Below are 14,452 nucleotides of genomic sequence, written 5' to 3'. Positions count from 1 at the left end.
TGAGGTACCACCACTCTTATTGGTGGGAATAAATTGTTCAGCCCTTTCAAAAACAATTTGGATGCGTAATGAGAAAACACCGTCTTCCGATCCACTGGGGAGTCCTGCAGAATCAGCCACGCCGTCAGTCTGAGTGTATGCACTCTGTGATGGAACACCCCCCCGAAAGGACAGCAGATCTGGTTGTTCTGGGAACTGGTACATCCGACAGTGGAGTCTCAGAAGAGCATGGAACCACGGTTGTCTCGGCCAGTAAGGGATTACCAGAATGGCTGATGTTTTGTTCATCTGAATCTTGGAGAGTACCCTGGCTAGGAGGGGAAACGGGGGAAACATGTAATGAAGACGACCGGACCAGGTTAACTGAAACGCGACCCCAAGTGACTCGAGGCCGACGCCTCCTCTCGAGCAGTAGTTGGGAATCTTGCGGTTTTCCTCTGTGGCGAAAAGGTCTAAGTCTGGGGTCCCCCATTCTGAAAAGACAGGATTTAAATACTTATCGTGAAGAGACCATTCATGGGTATCGCCCCCCAACCTGCTAAGGTGGTCAGCTGTTACATTATCAACACCCGGTATATGCACCGCCACTAGCCAGACCGCATGATCAATAGCCCACTCCCAGATCTTCACCGTCTCCTCACATAGGGCTGGAGACAATGTACCCCCTTGCTTGTTCAAATAAAACATTGTGGTGGTGTTATCCGTAATAATTTGGACTGTCTTATTGTGTACTAGATCAGAAAAAGAAATCAAGGCGTAATAGACCGCCCGTAACTCAAGGAGGTTAATGTGTTCTGTGCACTCTGACTCCTCCCACATTCCGTGAGCATACAAGCCCTCACAATGGGCACTCCAACCCAGGGTAGATGCATCCGTAGTAACCAAAACATTTGGCTGTCTACAACCAAAACCAATCCCCCCAAAGAGGTTGGAATCCTGTAACCACCAATCTAGGGATAGGATGACCCTGCGAGGGATGCTCAATTTTTTCCTCTGGGAGTCTTTTTCAGGGAAAAAGGCCCTAGAAAACCAAAGTTGTAAAGGTCTCATCCGAAGCCTTGCCAGGGTGATCACAGCCATGGTGGCAGCCATATAACCCAGAAGAACCTGAATAAGCTTCGCTGGTTGGAACCTGCATCTCTGAAATTTCTTAACAAGAGCCTTAATCTTGCAGGCCCTATCTGAGGGCAAGAATCCCATATTTAGGGACCCATCGATAACGGCCCCAATGAACTGAATCACTTTAGAGGGAACCAGTTGAGATTTCTTTTGATTCACGAATAACCCCAATTTCAAACAGGTATCCAAGGTAATAGACACCTGGTTAGTGACATCCTCCTCTGAATGGCCAACAATCAACCAGTCATCAAGATAGGGGAAGATGCAGCACCCCTGAGTCCTAAGGAAGGCAATCACTACTGCCACACACTTGGTAAATACCCTAGGGGCAGTGGATAACCCAAACGGGAGAACACGGTACTGAAAAATCCTGTTACCATAGGTAAAACGTAGAAATTTCCTATGTTCAGGAAAAATGGAAACGTGGAAATATGCGTCTTTAACATCTAAAACCCCAAACCAAGAGTCTAAGGGTAATAAATTTAAGACTGTCTGCAAGGTAGTCATCTTGAACTTTTGGGTCTTTATAAACGTATTTAACCCTCTGAGATCCAAGATGGGGCGTAAACCTCCATCCTTCTTGTCTACCACAAAAAGGTTCGAGTAGAAACCAAGGGGGGAATCAGAAGGAGTCACCTCTTCAATAGCCCCTTTATTTAGCAAGGCTGGTAACTCAGACACTACCCCAGATTGAGGTGTATGAGAGGAAAAAACGGAGCCGGAGACCAGGCCACTGAACAAACTCAATTTTATAACCAACATTAACCAACTGTAACACCCAAACATCTGAAGTGATAGCATTCCACTCTGAAAAGAAAAGAGAGCCTGTCCCCAAAATAGGGATCAGGTCCCCATAATTGTCAGAACTGTTTTTGGGAATGTCCCAGTTCCTTGGACTGGTGTTGGTTATTTCCCTGTCTACTCTTGTTGCCCTGCCTTCTCCTCTGGAAGGTAGACTGTGGGCCTTGGTAGCGGTGTTGAGATTGGAACCCATACCCATAGTAAGGGTGATAGCGCTGCTGACGATTCTTAGTAAAGGGTCTATACTGAGCGCGATTAGGCTGATGCTGATGTAGAACGCCATAGGATCGAGCCGCCAATCTGTCTTTCCATTTCTTAGAAAGATACTCATCCGTTCTATCAGAGAATAGGTTCTGTCCCTTGAAGGGAAGGTCTTCTACTTTGGCTCTCATATCTAAAGGTAGAGCAGTGGTTCTTAACCAAGAGAACCTACGAAGCACAAGTGCAGATAGAAGTGCTCTGGCAGATGAATCAGCCATGTTTCTACTAACAGTAATCTGGTGGTGGGACAAATGCACAGCCTCTTCCTGGATAACTCGAAGGAAGACTCTTTGGTCCTCAGGAAGCTGGGGGACAAATGTTGCTACTTTTTCCCATAGCAACAACTGGTAAGCGGCCATCATCGCCGCATAGTTAGCAATTTTAAATACCAAATGCTGTTGAGGCATAGACTTTCCTTGCTAAAGAGTCAATCTTTCTACTATCTTTATCCGCTGGAACCGAAAGGGATCCTTGCTTGGGTTTCGATTGCATGTCCTCCGTGACAAGAGAGGAGGGAGGCGGATGAAGGGATAAGAATTGACATTGTTCATCTTTGACTCTTGAGATTTTCCATCTTCTTATTTGTAGCAGGAAGAGAAGCAGGTTTCAGGTTTAAACCTGACAGGAGCTCCACAAATCCTTCGATCATAGGGAAGGCAATTGTTGGAGTCGATCCAGAGTACATATGCTTCAAAATCTTATCTTTGGATCGTGGTTCCAAAGAAGCCACCTCAATCTCTAGTGCCTTTGCCATCCTTTGGAGAAGCTCATTGTAAGCGCGAAAATCTTCCGTAGGGGAGGCTTCCTCCGAAGGGCCAATAACTCTCTCCGGTGAATCTGAGGGAGGAGAATAGTAAGACCTCTCAAAGGGAGCATAACCATCAGGCTCGGTATCAGAGAAAACAGGGGTCCGTCTGGATCCCCCTGGGGAAAAAGCGCGCATCGAAGGCGAGCGAGATTGTCTCCTGGAACCATGGTCGGAACCATAAGATCTCTCTTCATAGTAGCGGTGTCCAGCAGAGTATGGGCTGTATCTGTCTGAACGGCGCGATCTTGGTCGACCCCTATCCATTCGAGAGGAGCACGAGGAGCACGAATCTTGAGAGGGTGAACGAGGTACACCCGATGGAGTCGGGTTTTTTCTATCATAATTACATCTGATTCCCGGGACCTCTCAGACGCCGGGGTTCTCTTCGGGGAGGTTGCATCTCCTGAACCTCGATGAGCTGTAGCAGGCGGTTCCGACCCAGACGCATCTCGTTGGGGAGTGATGACACTCTCGAGTAACTGTATGTCCGACTTCGAAGAACGGTGCTTCTTCTTTTTCTTCTTCTCCAAACTCGATCCTGACGGATTCAATGGTCTCGGATCCGAAGATCTTTGTTGGTCCGATAGCAAATCACTCCGAGGGGTTTTCGGCTCCGAATGGGGCACGGAAGCCTCCCTCCTAGGTCGATCTCCTGACCTGGAGCCTGACGGTTCCGACGCGGGCCTCGACCTCGAGATCGGATCCGATGAGGTGGTAGTGATCGGATCCAAGGAGCCACGCGCCAAAGCGACCGGGGTTGGCGGTCTCGGGTCGGAATGAGCGGGAGACTGGCGGGAAAGCGGCGATTTCTCCGCAGATCTTGAAGTCGGAGTGGCGGATTTTCCTGGCGCGGGAGATTTGCCCAGCACAGATGGATCTGTTACCGCCATTGTGCGCCGCCATAAATAGGCCTTTAGTCTACCCGACCTTTCTGCCCTGGCCTTCGGTGTGAAGGTTGGGCAGTACTTACAAGTTTGCGGATTGTGTGTCTCGCCCAAACAGTATAGGCATTGAGAATGACCATCTGATTTGGTCATTTTTTGATCACACGTCGAACAACGCTTGAATAGAGCTTTCTCAGACATCTTCCAGAAACACGACGAACACTATTCCGAAGAGCAGAGCTAGCAAGAACCTCTCAAGTCGGCGGCAAAAGAGGAACTGAGGGTACGTCGGGGGCACCCCGCCTCTTAGGAGCCGTTTTTCGGCAGGAAAAGATGGCCGCGCATGCACGCTAAGAGGCAGGGGTGCCCCCTAGTGGCTTTGAACTGTAAAAATCTCCGAAGTCAGCAGGCCTGCGCGTGCGCAGTCCCATGTGGGACTGCACAGGAAGACCGCAGATGAACATATATTGTTTATTGAGCATCACAGATTCTTTCATACAGTCAAAAGTCTCAGTATGGTGTATTGGCTTGAGTGCTGAACTAGGACTGGGGAGACCAAAGTTCAGTTCCCCATTCAGCCATAAAACACTCTGGGTGATCCTGAACCAGTCATTCTCAACCTACCCCAAGTGCTGTTGTCAGGATATAATGTATGCTGCCCAATTTTTTTTCCAGAAAGGGCAGGAAAAAGCATGATTTATAGATGGAAGCAGGGTCATGTTTCATAACAAATCACATCATTCCTTCATTCTAGCTACAAACATCAGGTTAAGAAAATAATTTTAGTTCAGCAAATCCTTGTGTCAAGATTGACAAATCTATCAATTGAAGCTAAGCAAAAAGTGTGCAATTGAACACAAATGCAACTAACTAATGGATATGCACGCATAGAGTTCACTAATAAATGCATTATGAATAATGCAAGCAACCTTCTTCACCACCGCTTAGTTAATCTGTTGACTGCAACATAAACCTCATACACTTTTCACCCCGATTCACTTGATACCAGAGTTGGGATGCTGCTTCATGCTAACACTGTGTCTTAAGCAAATTGCTTTCTTTCAGCATGATGCACTCCAAAGGACTGCTGAAAGAATAAAAGAGTATCCAATGTTCTCTTGGAGGAAAGACAGGATACATTTGTGATAGTCTAGAAATGATTTGCTGGAATTCTTCAAATAACCTGAGTCATTGAAAACAACAGTGTGGATTTTGAGCTTCTTTGATTAAGACACTTTGTTGGAAATGTCTCTTGGTAAATGTGCTTAGTATTTTGAGCATGATTTTAATTTGTGTTTTTCAAAATACAGTGACAGGATTTAAAGGAAACAACTGTTTGGGTAGAAGACTTATCTTAGGATAATCTCAGAATCATCATCAAGATGTCACAAGACAAATACAAATAGAACATACTTTAGAAGACAGTAAGTATTTAGAAATTCAACTTTTTAAACTGACTATACATATAGAGAAAGTTATCTGCAATAAACAACATGTCCTTTTCCCAGTAGCATTTGTCTGGATAAGCAAATGTTGCAACTGAAGTACCTCTGTCACTGAAATCATCCACCAGCACAATTTCAGCTATTAGTTCAGGAGGAGAACGATTAAGAACACTGTGAATTGTTCGGAGAAGAGATGACCATCCTTCATTGTGGAAAGGAATTATCACACTGGTGTTGGGGAGCTTTTCCAGGTATAGCTTTCTATTGCAACTAAAAGACAGATGAACACAATTAATTAGTAGGCACAAAGTAATACTAGTAAAATAGGTACAAAGGAGCACTTACTTTAAGTGCTGATTGTCTAACTTGCATTGTACACATTCTTGAAGGACAGGTCTTATAGTAGCTCATATCAGTCAGAGAAGTCCATTCTCTCTCACCACCACCCCTTTCCTGACTCATATTATTTAAATACTCTTATACTTATATCCTTTCCAGTCTAGTTTCAGGCCTTGTTATGGGACTGAAACTGCCCTGGTCACCCTAGTGGATAACCTTCACCTGGAGATGGATGGGGATGTGTAACTCTGTAGATTCTACTGAACCTCTCAGTAGCTTTGATACCATCAACCATGGTATCCTTCTGGACCACCTTCACAGGCTGGGACTGGGAAGAACTGTTTTACAGTGGTTTCAGTCCTACCTGGAAAGTAGGTTTCAGAAGGAAGTGTTGTGGGACTGTTGCTTAGCCCCTTGGCTTTGGCCTGTGGGGTCCTGCAAGGTTCCATCTTACTATGCTTTTTAGTATCTACATGAAACCACCTGGTGAAGTCAGCAGGAGATTTGGACTGAGTTGTCACCAATATGTGGATGACGCTCAGCTCTATCTCGCACTACCAGCAGATCCCAAGGAGGCCGTGGAAACTGTGAACAGATTGTCTGTGATGCCCAGACTTGGGGACAATGGCGGTGGACTTTGGCAGCAGCAGGGTGGCTGTGATGTGTCCAGGGGAACCATCTCCTGATCTGGGGGAGGAAGAGAAGAGGCAGCTGCAGCAACCACTGGTCTTTGAGGGCCCCAGACACCTCCCACTACAAGTGTACTAACAGAGAGGTTAGCCTCCCGCCTCAGCATAGGTAGCAGCAGGGCAGCCGGCATAGGTAACAGTGGGGCAGGGAGGAGGGTGGCAGCAGTGGCAAGCCAGGGGCCAGCCAAGACAGATGCTTCATGCTCACTGAGTCAAGAGGAGACTGGATTGGCAGCACTAAGGATGATGTGGTGAGATGCTCTCTCAGCTGTGCAAAGAGCAAGGTCCCTTGTAGCGCATGCAGGGAGAATGCGCCCAACCTGGAAGGTGGCCTAGGACGCCCTAGGACCGGGGCAAGCCCATGGAGGCCAAGACGTGGCAGAGAGGCTGAGCCCAATGGCTGCCAGCTGGGGCTGAGGGAAGAATGGTAGGAGTCAGGTGAACAGGCAGGCTCCCTGCCTATCAGTGAGCCCCCTCTACGTGGCAAGGAAGTGGGAGAGGCAGGCCCAAAGTGCTGGTAGATCCAGGAGGTGGCTTCCCCAAAAGGCCGGGGACGAAAAACTGGGACTGGCTGGAGAAAGCTGACAGCTACTCACCATGGGCGAGAGGAGGAAGCAAGTAACCCCCTCCCTTGCCCATTCTGAGGCCAGTGGAAGCCCTCTATGTGCACCCAGTAGGACGGCCGAGGAGCAATGGGAGGGCATCAAGGCAGCAGCGGCCCACACAGGTGCTTGGAGGCAGTTTTGAGATGGATGAGGACTAATAAACTGAAATTTAAAACTGACAAGATGGAAGTGCTGCTGAGGGCGGGTGGGGGAGTTCTGACCCAGGAAATGGGTTAGCTCCTGTTCTACATGGGGTTGCACTGCCCCTATCAGGGCAGGTTCACAGCTTGGGGGTGCTCCTGGATGGAAGCATCTTGCTGGATAAACAAGCAGCAGCAGTTACCAGTGGTGCCTTTTTTGTTTTATTTTATTCAATTTATATTCCGCTCTCCCCACAAGCAGTCTCAGAATGGATCACAGACAGTAATAAATACAATAAAAACAAATTACATAAATTAGATTAAAACATTAGTCAGATCACCCAAGGATTAAAACACATCTGTGGGACAGGGTGGCCAGCTATCAGACAAAAATTTTGCAACTGCAAGAGTCATGTTTGGATCAGTATCTGCTTGTAACTTAGTACCACTTCTTGTTTTGCAACATCCATTTTTGGATATAGATTGTGATCCATTTGTTATGGGGCCAGATTATATTTGTTGCAATCAATAAAAAAGTGATGGTTGTTGTGGATTTTCCGGGCTGTATAGCTGTGGCCTTGGCATTGTAGTTCCTGACATTTCGCCAGCATGGAGAAAGAAACTGAGGGTAAACTTCGATTTCTAGATACCTTGGTCATCCGCAAAGCAAACTTTCAGTTAGGTCGCAAGGTCTACAGGAAACCAACTCACATGGATCGGTACTTACACAAAAACTCCAATCACCACCCTTGACAGAAAAGAGGCATAATAAAAACATTAGTAGACCGGGCAAGATGGATATGTGAACCGCACTTTCTCAACGAGGAAATTAATCATCTAAACCATGCACTTCAGGCAAATGGCTACTCCAGAAATGAAATCAGAAGAGCGAGTAAACCAAGGATAAATAAAAAAACTAAGGAAAAACAGTCTCCCATAGGAAAAATGTTTTTGCCATATATCAAAGGAATCACTGATCAGATGGGAAAGCTTATGAAAAAGTACAGCTTACAAACAGTATTCAGACCCACCAGAAAAATACAACAGACGCTACGTTCAGCAAAAGACAGTAGAGACCCCCTCACCTCTGCAGGAGTATACCGTATACCCTGCAGCCGTGGACAAGTTTACATCGGGACCACAAAGCGTAGCATCCAGACAAGAATAAAAGAACATGAAAGACACTGCAGACTTGGCCATCCTGAAAAATCAGCAGTGGCTGAACGTAGCTTAACTCAAACAGGACACAGTATCCTATTCCAGGACACTAAAATACTTGACAACACTTCCAACTACTTTGTCAGACTGCACAGGGAAGCCATTGAAATTCATAAGCATAAGCACAATTTCAACAGGAAAGAAGAGACTTTAAGAATGAATAGAGCATGGTTTCCAGCCCTGAAAAACACCATGCTAACAAAACACTCTATACCCGACAATAGCCCTGCAGAGAAGATTAGTACATCAAGCATCAATCCATATGCAAAAGAACCTCCTCAGGATACAGTGAAGCCTCCCTCCATTAGCATTCCACACCCTGGAAAACTCTTACAGGATGACTCAGCTCAACCCCACCCCTCCTGAGTAGATATAAATGACCTGCCAACATCTTTTCCACACTGTGACACTGAGAGATCTCTGTCTTTTGGTGCTACACCTCTGAAGATGCCAGCCACAGCTGCTGGCGAAACGTCAGGAACTACAATGCCAAGACCACGGCTATACAGCCCGGAAAATCCACAACAACCATCATTCTCCGGCCGTGAAAGCCTTCGACAAGATAATAAAAAAGTGCTTGACAGTACCTACGAACTATCCATGAGCTGTTCACCCTAGCGGGGTCTACTGGTTTGTTTGGTTCGTTTTAGAACAGCAATGCCCCTTTCCATGAACTGCATGGTTCAGTTTTTTTGCGGTTCGTGCGCATGTCTAGTTACTACCACAAAATATATGCTGTTTTACCCTCATTTCTTGCTTATATTACATTATGCAAGATCCCACTTTGCTCATGGCTAGTCATATGAACAACAATAACAACATTTCCTGGAGTAGGGGGCTGGAAAGCACTTCTTTGCAGAAATTTCATGAACTTAGTAGAAGATATACTCTCTATTATTATATTTGTACACAGAATCCCTCTATGAACTTGCTAAAACTTTACTCAGGAATAGCCAGATACTAGGAAAAAACAGCCACAGCATCCCAAAAATCAAACATACCTTATAACAAGGTCAGAATCCTATCCATGTTTCCTGAAGTTATGCTTAACAACTTTCTGTATTCAACAACTTAATTCCTGACAGGTATTTTTTTTAATTGACTAACCCAGTGTGGGGATCAAAGAGACATCCAACTAATAAAAATTGGGTGGAAAAACCCTGAGGGTTTCATTGAGGATGACAGCAGCTGCAAAGAAATAGAGGTCTATACTGCATTAAGTATTCCTCCCTTTGGCAGCTCAGGAATAGAATAGTAGTAAAAACACCAGAGAGAAAATATATATAAATTAAGAAAATGTAATTGATTCAGTTCCCTCCAGGTAACTGGCCAGCCCCTTTCAGTAACCCTTTCAGTGCTCTCTCTCTCTCTCTGCTTGTGTGTGTGTAAAAATGTCTTCAGCCCCGCCAACTGCCACTCTTCCCTGAGGTCATTTGCATATGCGGCTTGATTGGTCATCTCCCCAACATTCTAAAGAGCATACAGTTGTTGTTGGGAGTTCTTGAATGTGTCCTGAGGTAAAAATACACCTCCCAGTCCTCCCTTCTAGGGTTGCCAATCTCCTTGTGGGGCCTGGCTTTCCTGTGTGGCTGAGAGCCTGATGGGACAGCTGTGGAACTCTGTGTTCTGAGGTAAAAATCTGGTAAAGGAAACTGCAGACAGTTGAAGAAAGATAGTACAAGACTCCTGAAAAGGGATTTTATATAAAAGTCCATATGGCAACTGAGTTTTTAAATGTTCACGGGGAGATGGTGCAGAACCTTTCTAGGGGCCATTTCAATGTGAACCTCTCACATGAACCTGCCGAAGTGCCCACCACACCACCCCTCCTCAGTCCAACTCCACCTCACACCTCTTGCACCCATCACCTCTTACTGTCTCCAAGAAGTCTCCTGGCAGATGTTGTGCAAGATATACCAATGCTAAAAGGAGGAAGCAACTTAGAGATGCAGCAAAGAAATATGCACACTCCTGCGGTGCACTGAGCAGCGGTGGCCAAGTACCAGCAAGTCCCGAGTCCAAGGGAAAGGTGACCATCCCTGCAGGCCTGGGCATAGCAGTGACGACCCTAGCAGACCTAACAGCTACGTTATATCCTGATATCGTCACTATCACGGAGAAGTCCATGGACTGACTGTGCAAGCGTGCCATTTTGACCCCCCAAGAATGACAAGGCTGCCATCATTAATGAAACACAACTTAACTCCCTTGAAGGAGCAGAAACGGAGTACAGATCTGTGGACTCAGTGGTGCAAATGGATGATGTGGTCCACTACCCTGTGGAGTTCCTCAACATGCTCAATCCTCCTGGCTTTCCAGTCCACAAGCTTCTCCTCAACATCACCGAGGCCACATTGTTCAACAGCAATGCTTGGGGGGAGTCAGTGTTCATACCACGCATACTATTCATATCATCAGATAACCTCTTTGATCAACAAGTCCTGGGGCAGACACTGAAGGTGGCAGGAATTGACTTGAGGGAGGACTGCTTCTCATATGGACAGTTTTACATGGCCTGCTGCAGAGGGAGCTCACCCAGCAGCCTGGCATCTGAGGGGAAAACCACCAATGAGGTCTACAAAGAGGTCCTTCAGTAGAAAAAAAAGCTGTACGTATTTTTCACTTTATTTATTGCACTACAATTTTTCCTTTTAAAATCTCTTCAATAAATGTTACTTTTCAAAATTAACTTCATCAGTTTTCGGCATCAACATGCTTCACTTTGTGAAGCTCGGGTACTATGCTCGAGTACTATGCTATTATACTACAAAATCAACTCAGCCTCCCTCCAACCAAAAAATATTACATACCCATAAATATTATAACTGGATTTAAAGTAGTAAAATTATACTGTAACAAAGCACGGGCATCAAGCTAGTATTAAATAAACAAACAAACAAACAAGACTGCGAATACATGAAGTATGAAATTGGAGAAGGCTGAAAAAATGCTGTTAATTTTTTCTCCACTTTTCAGTGTCAATTTTATCTCTCCAATTTGATCCCCCTTAAGGCAAGGGTAGAAGCAAATTTGACTTAAGATAGTAACATATTTTTTCCTACACTGATCAGTCCTGATTCCTAATGCACTAGCCAGCTTATTTTGTTGCTGCTTATCATCTTATGTCAGTAGGCTAGTAGCCTTGAACTGGGGTGTGTGTGTGGGAAACTGAGGATATGGACAGACACTTGGACATGTTATGTGGTGTGGGTAACTTCTGGCCTTATTAAAAGATTAGAGTGGTATAAAGTTTAATGTTTCCTATAGATAGTATTTGCCCATTTTCTGCCTTTTACAGATAGAATACTACACATACAAATCTTCTATAAAAACAATACAGTGCATTTTAAAAAAACATTTTGCTTCAAAAACTCATTAAATTGCAACTCAGACTTATTAAAGACAAGAAATACTGTTGGTTACCAGGCACACAGTTACTCTGTACTTTTGTCTAACCACAAAACTTTCCACAAAAGGAAAAACAAAATCACCAATACAGCACCTCTTTAAATCAGCTCACATTAATGACAAGTCACATTCATATTACAACAAAGCAAGTAATCAAAAACATAATAGAAAAATACATTGGCACACTTTACTAGTCTTGCACAGGCAAGACGTAACACTCAAGGAGAGTTAAGTTGCAGATGTTGGTAACTAAATATGACACAGCTTATGCTTCACTTCTTCATTAAGCTGCAACATAAAAGACAGCTAAACTGACAGGTCTCTAGTTTAATGAATTAGATAATTCATTCAATCACAATACCTATGTGACCGATATGGTTAACACTAACTGCAACAGTATTTTAAGGCAAAACACCAGAAAATCAACTCAGAAACTATAAACTCTAGAACTTTTATATCTTCAGTAAAAGAAAAAGCTGTACTCACTTTGGGTGTCTTATATCTGGCAGGGACCGATTGAGAGAAATTTTTTCACTCACAAAGATATTAAAGCCATTTTCCCTGTATGCCTGGTCTACTCGTTCAGCATCACTCATAGGATATGGTTTTCCCTGCTCTCCATTTCCTATAGACAAAAAGTAAAACAAGTTGATTCATTAATGTTTATCATACTAATTGGACTAGAATTCAGCCACGTATTTCAAGAATCCATTTTTATAGCCATTTCTTTTCCCTAACTCTAGGTAATGGGCTGGATCCCAAAGAAGATTTCCTTGAGCTGGGGAAGGGCGGAGCATCAATACTGATTCTCCCCTCTTGCAGCAGACCTCTGACTTTCCCTTCATGCTGTTTCTGTCCACCATCCCTGTCTCCCAGAAACAGTATTAGAGGAACATTTTGGGTTGCAACAAGAGACAATGAAGGTATGCTCCACTGATGGAAATCCTTTTCATCAGCAGAAACACTCAATGGGACACAAGTCATTACTTGTTACACTATGATCTCCCAGAAATATACACTGCAGAGGGGTGGGTGATGGTATAGTTTTAAGAGCACCTTATGACACCAACAACAGGTATTTTGCTGCCTTTTCAAACCTGAAAGTTAAGATTTATTTAAATATTGCAGCACTGAAACATTACATCTACTTCAGCATAACCTAGAAAATCAGCTTTATTTTACTTTTATTTAGTGTTCTTATATGCATAACAATTTAAAATACAATCTAACCATTTAAAGTATAAAATTACAGTAAGTCAATTAAAAATAAACATTAATTTTAAATTTATCTAAAAATATCAGGTATCATACAAACAGGTGCTGTCAATCAAATTTATCCTAATGTATAAAGTATGGTACATGTTTAGAATATTTACGTTTTTCTTTCTATTTTGAGAGCCAATGTTTCATGGTAAATGATAATCTTAAGAGGCATGACTGATAATCATCTAGATTCTGTTCAAGCATTTTTAATTGTACACCTATATCCAGAAAAAGCTCAAGATTATTCACTAAAACATTTAAAAAGTTGAAAGTTGGTTCCACTTTAAACATAAGCCAAAGGTCTTTGAATACTTATGGAGATTCCTCCCACCTTACCTCTCCTGAACCCCACTATTTGGCCTCAACCAGCCTCTGGCCTAGCAATTTCCTAAACAGAGTTACACCAGTCTAAGCCTGTTGAAATCAATGTTTAGGATTGTACTGTTAGGTACCTAAACTATCACCTGGTTCTTTCTTTATTACAGGCTCCATCAATCTGATTAAGTACATGACCAACTTGTCTTGCATAGCTCTTTGTGTGCCAGATGATAAGGATTCTACGAGTTCCAATATTGTTACTCTAAAATCTGAAACTACTGGAGATGCCAGCACAGCACTTCCCTTAACTGGTGCTGAGGGGGACTGGAACTATTGCTATGGTGTTCTTGTGATGTGTACTAGGCAAAAAACTGCTGAAACTAGGGCAAAGAGATAGCTAGCCCTATCTGTTCAACTTCTGTTGCTTCTTTCTCCCTCAATTCTAGTCTCTCTTCCATGAGTAGGATAAAACACAAGAGCTGTCATTATGCCTTTGCCAGATCATTCCTGATTCTTCTGGACTGACTAGATTTTCTTTCTACTAGGCAAAGTGAAACATGGAAGTATTGGGACTACTGTCCCATACTTACTTATTTCATCTTACTTTAAGATGGCAGATTAAAGGTCTTTTTTGTACTGCTTTCTTTAATACAAATTGCATTTGCACCTCCCTACTTTGTACTTAATTCATATTTCTAAAAGAATTCACTTTTCCAATGAACATTCCTTGTCTCACCTTGGTACTTGCAATGGAAGTAGAAAAGTGTGCCATGCAGTTTTCCTACCTTTCCCTATTTACCCTGTCTACTGAGACACTTCATACTGCACTTTCAATCGGCTAGACTAAAAGATGCTGAAAGACAACATGCGTGTAAGAAAAGTGAGGGGAGGAAAAGCAGCATATAAAACTGGCTGCCTAGGTAACTTCCCAGTTGGTTCCTTGCTACTTCTAAGTCTTGGAGGCTGTAAGAGCCTCAATATGACACCTTTCCTGGTTATTTCCCACAGTACAAATCCCAGTGTACCTTTATTATTACCTAACAAGAAGGAAAAGCAAAAACAGTTGTGTAGAACAGAGAAACTGTAGAGAGGGGTTCACCGAAGGTATCTTTACTACTTCCCCTTTCCATTGGAGGCTCCTGAAAAGTTGCTAT

General features: G+C 43.8%; 1 protein-coding gene across 1 annotated transcript in view; it reads right to left on the bottom strand.

Moving 5' to 3' along the window:
* Positions 1–14,452, bottom strand: part of GALNT10 (polypeptide N-acetylgalactosaminyltransferase 10) — a 74,545-nt gene that overhangs the window by 36,622 nt on the left and 23,471 nt on the right. Inside the window, exons 3-4 of the mRNA XM_054976025.1 lie at positions 12,204–12,342; positions 5,422–5,588 (exon numbers count right to left, since the gene is read on the bottom strand). Coding sequence (XP_054832000.1) covers positions 5,422–5,588; positions 12,204–12,342 — 306 coding nt within the window. The remainder of the gene's footprint in view (positions 1–5,421; positions 5,589–12,203; positions 12,343–14,452) is intronic.

The sequence above is a fragment of the Eublepharis macularius genome, chromosome 4, assembly GCF_028583425.1.
Source record: "Eublepharis macularius isolate TG4126 chromosome 4, MPM_Emac_v1.0, whole genome shotgun sequence".
NCBI lineage: Eukaryota > Metazoa > Chordata > Lepidosauria > Squamata > Eublepharidae > Eublepharis > Eublepharis macularius.
This window is presented reverse-complemented; position numbering and strand designations above follow the sequence as displayed.